The sequence below is a fragment of the Doryrhamphus excisus genome, linkage group LG20, assembly GCF_037039965.1.
Source record: "Doryrhamphus excisus strain RoL-2023G ecotype Guam linkage group LG20, RoL_Dexc_Guam_v1.1, whole genome shotgun sequence".
NCBI lineage: Eukaryota > Metazoa > Chordata > Actinopteri > Syngnathiformes > Syngnathidae > Doryrhamphus > Doryrhamphus excisus.
Genome location: NC_136376.1, coordinates 2,199,933 through 2,208,882, shown reverse-complemented (window position 1 = coordinate 2,208,882; position 8,950 = coordinate 2,199,933). Strand labels below are relative to the sequence as shown.

General features: G+C 40.9%; 1 protein-coding gene across 4 annotated transcripts in view; it reads right to left on the bottom strand.

Moving 5' to 3' along the window:
• Positions 1-47: 47 nt before the first annotated feature.
• Positions 48-8,950, bottom strand: part of insyn2ab (inhibitory synaptic factor 2Ab) — a 35,281-nt gene continuing 26,378 nt past the window's right edge. For 3 of the 4 annotated variants that reach the window (XM_078787179.1, XM_058058817.2, XM_058058815.2), the window contains 2 exons: positions 2,391-2,843; positions 49-1,014 (listed from right to left, as the gene is read on the bottom strand). In XM_078787179.1, coding sequence (XP_078643305.1) covers positions 2,660-2,843 — 184 coding nt within the window. In that variant the 3' untranslated portion in view covers positions 49-1,014; positions 2,391-2,659. Of the gene's footprint in view, positions 1,015-2,390; positions 2,844-8,950 lie in introns of all 4 variants that reach the window. The other variant, XM_078787181.1, reaches the window with a different exon arrangement.

The following is an 8,950-nucleotide window of genomic DNA, read 5'->3' as shown; positions in this document are numbered from 1 at the left end:
AAAAAAAATTAATAAAATTATATAAAATTAATAACATTTTAAAAAGTAATAAAATAAATAAAATTAATAACAAATATTAAATTAATAAAATAATGTCTTTATAATGAATACAATATTTATACTATGCTTTTTAAATATGGGATCGGTATTGCCGATACCAGCCTGAATTTTACTCCGGATCAAATCGGAAACTAAATCAGTGGTCTCGCACATCACTAGTCCCTGCGTCATAACCACAAACAATCCTCACAACATCAGCAAACATCTGCAGAAACCAACACCGCACATACTCCCGATACCAAGGAAGCGGTATCTCAAATCTTGCGTTTCCAGCCATAAAATGTCATTCCGTTTGCTATAAATATGTAGATTACAATATAAAATATCAGCAGTGGCTATATTTACAGGCTGTATTTTCTGCAGGCTGTTTTTTACGGCAGACTAGTCGCGCAAGTTGGCTGTAAAAACTACCAATGACTACTTTTACAACCCCATCATGTACTCCATCGGTCAGCCTGAATCTTAAAACTGCAACATTCAGCCCCTTTCTCAAGCTTCAGGTACAAAAAGCCTGCGGAAAAAAATACATTACAGTGCGGTAAATATGGCCACTGAGCAAAATACGCATTCTCAACTCCGTGTACCTTCCATTATGGGGAGAAGAAAACATTATGACTAAGGCGATGGTGGCTTGTTGCACAGGGCGCTGAATGAAAAAGAAGTTACAGAAGGATGTAAGAGAAAGAAGGAAGGGTGGGGGGAGGTTGTCAAGGCTGGCAGGCGGCGAGCGCTCTGCTGAGCAGGAAGTTGACGGATAAAAGAGGCAGGCGAGAGCGCAAAACATCGTTACGAGAACACTTGCTGCTACTGCTGTTGCTGCCATGTTGACTGTCGTCCCTTTTAAATCGTCACGTTTGTGCTTTGTGCCGGAGGTGGTGTCCATTCACACGTTACACCTTCGCAAGTGAAAGGTCTTCCGACGTGGCGCCTCCTCTTCTTGCCAAGCAGGATGCTCTAGAGGAGGAATGAACAACAGGGAATTGCATTAGGAGTTTATATTGAAGGCAGGGGCGTCACTGGGTTCTGAGGACCCCCTGTAGCCCCCTGAAGATACACAGGATATGAATGAATGTAGTACACATTCAAAAAAATCCAAAAATCCAAATAAGGAAGTAGAACCGGGATATAAGTTTCCCACTTTACACAAGTACACACAATCTACACTGCAAAACCGCTGCTCAAGCTCTGCAACCATTCTGTCCAGTGGACAGTCATCAATGATATCATAATCATTATTATAGCCTATTATTATTACTATCATCATTCTTCTTCTTCTGATTATTACTACTACTATTACTACTACTAAAACTAGCCTACTACTACTACTAGTAGTAGTAGGCTAGTATTAGCCTCCTTGCTGGCTTGCTTATTAGCCTGCTTTCGCCCTATTATATGAAATTTGTTAGATTTTTTTTTGTAAAAAAAAAAATCAATAATAAAAAAAATAAATAAAAAATATCAAATTATTTAGGGGAGCTTAAGGGACCCCCTAAAATGTCAGAGATTTACTGGTAGTAGTAGTAGGCTAGTATTAGCCTCCTTACTGGCTTGCTTATTAGCCTGCTTTTGCCCTATTATATGAAATTTGTCAGATATTTTTTTTGTAAAAAAAAAAAAAAAATCAAGAATAAAAAAAAAATCTATAAAAAATATCAAATTATTTAGGGGAGGGGGGCTTTTCTCTTATTGAAAGAAATTATGTTCCACCATCATGCCAAAAGATGGATTCCAAAGTACTTCGGTATGTGACAAAAAAAAAAACATTAAAAAAAGTAAAAACAAAAAAATAAAATAAAAATTATATTAGGAAGGCAGGAAGTGAACAAATGTAACAGTTACTGATTGTTACAGTTACACCTTGTACTTCGGTATGTGACAAAAAAAAAACATTAAAAAAGTAAAAACAAAAAAATAAAATAAAAATTATATTAGGAAGGCAGGAAGTGAACAAATGTAACAGTTACTGATTGTTACAGTTACACCTTGTACTTCGGACAAAAATAAAAAAAAAAAAACAACTTAAACTATATTAGGAAAGCAGGAAGTGAACAAATGTAACAGTTACCGATTGTTACAGTTACACCTTGTACTTCGGTACGGGACAAAAATAAAAAAAACAAAAACTTAAACTATATTAGGAAAGCAGGAAGTGAACAAATGTAACAGTTACTGATTGTAAAAGTACCAGATGGAGGGGTAGGATTTAATAAGCTTTGCTTCTTCCTACTCCTTTTGGACATGTGGAACTGGGAACTGATTATGGGATGCATTCAATTGTAATCTGATGCATGTTCAAATGAAATTAAACCATTACCATTACCAAAACTCACCTGGATTTGCAGGTGTCAGTTCATCCTCTCCAGCTAAAATGCCAGAAAAAGTTTTGGCAAAGTTAAAAATATATGTCTGTATTTTCCCCGCGAGCTAGCTTCCTGCTGGTTTAACAGTCTCAGCTCAGAACCCCAACAATGTCGCTTCTCCGCCAGTTATCCATCCTCTCGGCTTGATTCCTCCCCCGGAATATTCTTTCATCCATTTTGAGACCAGCAAGGGTGATTACTGTGCCCCAACAAAAGGACCCAAAGAATTCATGTTCCGTTCAAAGGAACCAGAGTTTCCATCGGGCGTGCTTCTTCGAGTCTGACTTGGATTTGCGCTTGGGCGTGGATGTGAACACTTCGTTGGAGTAAGGCAGGGGGGGACACTGTTGGCTGTCCATGGGGCAAAGTCTCTTCATCAGGGGCTGCAGCTTGTCCTCCTGCAGCTTGAAGTCCAGCTCCACACTGGAACAAGAGAACACGTTAGCAACTCTTTTTGTCTGTGACGCTCGCCCTAGGGCAGTGGTTAGCAACCTGTTAACCTATTAATCGCGATAAACGAGGGACAACTCTACACATAGAGTATGTTCAGTCCGATTGCCGCGGCCAAATGTGGCCCGCAGGACACTAGTTTGAGGCCCCCGAAAGTTTAATGTTAGTGCGGCCCCGCGCAAGTTTGATATGGATGCTGTATGGTATCATGTACCCAGAAAAAATTATTATGTTTGATTCATGTTCATGTTAAAGGTTAAATAACTGTTAATAGTTATCCTCCCTATCCGTGTGGAAGTGGTAAGTTTTTGGCTATTTAAGTTTAAAGGAAATAACTTGAAGGCTACCGTTTAGGTCGCTAGCTCTCTAGTTTGCGAGTTAGCGTGTGTCTCAAGACCCTGCAGTTGCGCAATATGTTGTAAATAAAAAAAAAAAGTATAAATGTGACTATAGTTGTGTTTTGTCATGGCTACAGGGCTCTAATAATGCTTTGTTCATTTTAATCTGAAAAAAAAAATATTTTTTTTATATGTGGTTTCTTAAGTTTTTATTATTTGCCGTTTTATTATTATTATTATTATATTTATTTATTACTGATTGATTGATTTTCTTTATTTGTTTATTTATTTTTCATCTTATTTTGTGCAGAAAAATAAAAATTAAGATATTTGAAAACAGTGGAATGTTTTATCAGAGCTTTTATTGTAGAAAATCGGAACCAAAGCACTGAAAAAGTTTGTATATTTTTCTGTTTTTAATAAATGCGTTTTTTTTGGGGAGGGGGAAACCTGATATGGCCCAGCCTTGCTCCAGTGGCCCCCAGGTAAATTGACTTTGAGACCCCTGGTATAGAGGTTCCACTGCACACAAGAGTGAAAAGTAATATTTTTTCACCACAGCACCATCTTCTGGACCGGTCGGACGGTAGTCCCTAATGTAAAATGGCCGCCGTAATAGATTATCAACTGACAGTAAGGCGGTTAAGTTTGTGTTTTTGCTGTCTTAATAGCAAGTCACTCAGCGTGTGAATCCCTTCCAACATCCCCAGACTTTACGAGTTGTCTTTTGTGTGGGTGTCACATGCATCATTTTGGTTTTTTTTTTTTTGGCTTGTTCTCTGATGGTAATAAGTCACTGATGCAGATGGAAGCTGGGAGGGAAGCAAGCGACACACACACAAAAAAAAAAAACCCGGCACCACAAATCTCTTGTGACAACACAATCCACAAAATTCCCGCAGTCAAGGCTCCCTTGTCATCGTTTGGCATGCATGCAGTCAAAGGGCTTCCCCTGCTTAGATTATATTTCTATTTTAAAAAGCGCCACGGTGTGTGTGGGTCGCTCCTGACATCAGACCTCCACATCCGGCAGTCTAATCCCAGGCTGGTCATGTGATTTCTTTTCCTTTTTTTTTTTTTTTGTCGCGGCACCGGACTTGAACTCTCTGGCCGATTAAATCTCCCCCGGCCAGAGAGAAGTGTGTGGCTTAATTCCATCCAAATGAAAGCAGGCAGAGGCCAAGCAGACCATGATGAAGTGCCCGTACACCAGCGTGGAATAAATCCACCATTAGACTCTGTTTTTGTTTGCCGTATTTGCTATTGATTCGCTGTGTTCTGGTCATGTATTTATTTATTCCGCATTACGTTCGGAGATACCGACTAATGACTCGGAATGGCGTGACGGCCCCTCTGCTAAAAACAACCCCTGCTTTCGTGTTCGTCCATTGTCTTGAAAACGCCCGATTGATAAGACCTCATTCAAAGTCAAGAGGATTAAATAAGAGAAGCGGCATTTGATGCATCAAGGTCAAGCTCGGTCGGCAGGCACATCGACGCTCAGGCTTTACGCCGGGCCCCAGAACTGCTAAGTGCTGTGATGGGCAGCGCAATTAGCTCGCTGACGGATATATATACGCGACACTCACGGTGGCATAATGAATCCTGGGAACCGTCCTCAGCTTGGTGATAAGTGTCAGTTAAGAGCAGAACTCTATTAGAATGTTTATAGAGTGGAGCGTCTGCCCCGTCCGTCCGTCCGCCTGCCTGCCTGCCTGCCACAGTATGGTTACCGTGTTAGTCGCGCTCAAGATAGTTCAGTGGGAAATGCCTCTTGTGTCGGCCATCTGCTTGCTAATGCGAATAAAATGCGGAGAAAAAACGTCTTGGTTTGAGTCGCAATAAAGGAAATCTCTCTTAAACGGACTGTAAGCAAGTCACTCCGACACTCCCAAAAAAAAAAAAAGGTTTAAACAAGCAGATTTGAGACAAAATGTTTGTTAATCCAAATGAAATAATGGCTGTCGTTCACAACTTCAGGTTGCGCAGGGGCGTCAAACGGCAAGGGGCATCCCTCAGGACTGTCTGGTGATGACAGCCGGACAACAGGCCGCTTCACAACGCCCGCCTGACAAACGACTTCTTCCCGAGGAATAACCTCGCTAGCCACGTTTACATGAGTTTTTCTCTTTCCGAATGGAAATCTTTCCGAATGACCTTTCCGGAAACAATGGTATCCATGGAAAGGAATATTCCAATCTCTTGTCTACATGCGCCGCTATAATCCAACAGAATAGTCAATGGGGCATGCCCAGTAAAACGTAAACATCAACCTCACGTGATACCGACTTCCCCGAGTTTTTCGGGAGTGTGAGAGTGTGACATTCCAAAAACATGCTAGGTTAATTAGCGACTCCAAATTGTCAATAGGTATGAATGTGAGTGTGAATGGTTGTTTGTCTGTATGTGCCCTGTTGAAAAATAAATGATATGTAGTACTCAGTAATGTTAGCATTAGGCATTCCTAATGCTAATGTGTAAGTTTTCATGGAATGCCAGTGTAAAGCTGACTATAGGGGTGTTAGTGCTTGTCTAGAGGGCTCTAATAGTGGCAAAAACCATATTGTAGATAACTTTTCTATGCTTTCTATGCGATACTCCGGTTACCTCCCACATTCCAAAAACATGCTAGGTTAATTAGCGACTCCAAATTGTCAATAGGTATGAATGTGAGTGTGAATGGTTGTTTGTCTGTATGTGCCCTGTTGAAAAATAAATGATATGTAGTACTCAGTAATGTTAGCATTAGGCATTCCTAATGCTAATGTGTAAGTTTTCATGGAATGCCAGTGTAAAGCTGACTATAGGGGTGTTAGTGCTTGTCTAGAGGGCTCTAATAGTGGTAAAAACCATATTGTAGATAACTTTCCTATGCTTTCTATGCGATACTCCGGTTTCCTCCCACATTCCAAAAACATGCTAGGTTAATTAGCGACTCCAAATTGTCCACAGGTATGAATGTGAGTGTGAATGGTTGTTTGTCTATATGTGCCCTGTTGAAAAATAAATATGTAGTACTCAGTAATGTTAGCATCAGGCATTCCTAATGCTAATGTGTATGTTTTCATAGAATGCCAGTGTAAAGCTGACTATAGGGGTGTTAGTGCTTGTCTAGAGGGCTCTAATAGTGGTAAAAACCATATTGTAGATAACTTTTCTATGCTTTCTATGCTATACTCAAATATATTATTTATTATTTATTATATATTATTGGGTGGCATGGTGGTTGAGTGGTTAGCGCACAGACCTCACAGCTTGGAGACCAGGGTTCAATTCCACCCTCGGCCATCTCTGTGTGGAGTTTGCATGTTCTCCCCGTGCATGCGTGGGTTTTCTCCGGGTACTCCGGTTTCCTCCCACATTCCAAAAACATGCTAGGTTAATTAGCGACTCCAAATTGTCCACAGGTATGAATGTGAGTGTGAATGGTTGTTTGTCTATACGTGCCCTGTGATTGGCTGGCCACCAGTCCGGGGTGGACCCCGCCTCTCGCCCGAAGACAGCTGGGATAGGCTCCAGTGACCCTCATGAGGATAAGCGGTAGAAAATGAATGAATATAAATAATAATAATAATAATAAGTGCTCTGAGAACGCATCATTTCATCTATGTACTGTTTAAAGGACAAAGGTGGGGCCTATGAAAAACACACTTAAGTGCCTCTAATGTAAGCTAACTTATGATGGATGATTGATCGTACGCTGAAAATCATACAATTTGAGACCCTGAGGGATTCCGTGTTTCATAAGCTACAAAGATCAAGAAATTCCACCTAAATGGAACAAACAGATCACACATGTTTGGCCTTGGGTGAGAATCTTTTGCTTTGTTAGTCTTTGTATACATTTGTGTCGGCACGTCAGTATCGCAGCGCCACCAAATATGCCCGGCAATTATTATGCAATTAATTCCTTGGCTGATGGCGGTACTTTACTGGATGCTGTGGACAAATGCCCAGGCAGGCGGCTGGAGACAACGGTGTTTACTGCAGGTGGTTTGGGGGTGCATGAGGGACGGGGGGGGGTAGCAGGTGTTTGAGCAAACAATGGCACTGACTACTGTATATCTGAGATCACCTCCACACAGCAGCTGGAGATGTAGAAGCTTTTCCAGGACACTCGGAAAGGGAGATTAATCACCTGTTTAGCTATGCGGCGAAGTGTTTGTTTGTACTGCAATTGTATTTGCAGGGAGTTGGGAGTTGTCCCCCCCGCGGTCCCCCACCCGCCCGTACTTGTATTGCATTTGTTCACCAGCGTTCATCGGGCAGTCATATCTCCACCTTTTGATTTCCCCCCCTCTAGTCATTTCACACTTGAAACTCTTCCACTTGATAGGACGAGTGGCTCAGCCCCAACGGCGTAGTAGTAACCGGTCGATGAAATCGCCGCTATTTCCTCTCTTGACAGGTCGAAGTGAAAAAGAAACTTCCCACAGGTTATGTAAATGCTATGCAGAAATGCTCCTTTTGTCATGTAAATGGGGAGCCGTCGGCATCTATTACATGGCTCTCTGCTTCACAAACACACAGGAAAAAGCCAATCTCATTAATGAGAACAAAACAGGATGCACAAATCTCAACAATTGTTCACCAGAACCGCCTTCTCAGCGTGGAACGCCGGGGCTAATGAGCTCCTTGCGTCTTCGTCAGATTTGCAACCGGGCTGTATTTCTTTAAACATGTCACTGTTTTTCAAAAGTTATTGTCTGCTCCGCCGTTTGGAGATTCGACAAAGTGTTCTTTGATGCAAATAATTATTTTTCCACGTGCGCGCAATGAGACGACGATACCTGCAATGATGTAATCAAGCGTGTTGCTGCGGACTCAGCGGTAGGCCACTCGTGGGCTTTATCAAGCACTGCCTCTGCTAATATTATTATAAGGCCGTCCCTCCTTTATCGTGGCTGATTGGTTCCAGACCCGACCATGATACATTAATTAGCAGGATTGCTGTTTCATCAATAGAATAGTTTTGTTTGTTTGGATTCAGCCAAGCGGTGCATAGACATAGACATAGTCTTTATTGTCATTGCACAATAACACAGTGAAACGCCGAAATGTCGTTGCCTGGCTCCCGTGTAATAATAAAAAATAAAAAATAAAAATAAAAAATAAAAAATAAAAAATAAAAAATAAAAAATAAAAAATAAAAAATAAAAAATAAAAAATAAAAAATAAAAAATAAAAAATCATTCATTCATTCATTTTCGACCGCTTTTTCCTCACAAGGGTCACGGGGGTGCTGGAGCCTATCCCAGCTGTCCTCGGGGCGAGAGGTGGGGTACACCCTGGAATGGTCGCCAGCCAATCACAGGGCACATATAGACAAACAACCATTCACACTCACATTTATACCTATGGACAATTTGGAGTCGCTAATTAACCTAGCATGTTTTTGGAATGTGGGAGGAAACCGGAGTACCCGGAGAAAACCCACGCATGCACAGGGAGAACATGCAAACTCCACACAGAGATGGCCGAGGGTGGAATTGAACCCTGGTCTCCAAGCTGTGAGGTCTGTGCGCTAACCACTCAACCACCATGCCACCAATAAATAATAAATAATAAATAATAAATAATAAATAATAAATAATAAATAATAAATAATAAATAATAAATAATAAATAATAAAAGTAATTTGTACAAATAATTTAAATAATTTAGAATTGCATTAAGCGGGGGATACGTTGTGTTTTTTGTTGATCCGGATCTGGAAAAAAAGAAACCGTGCATCTCAAATCT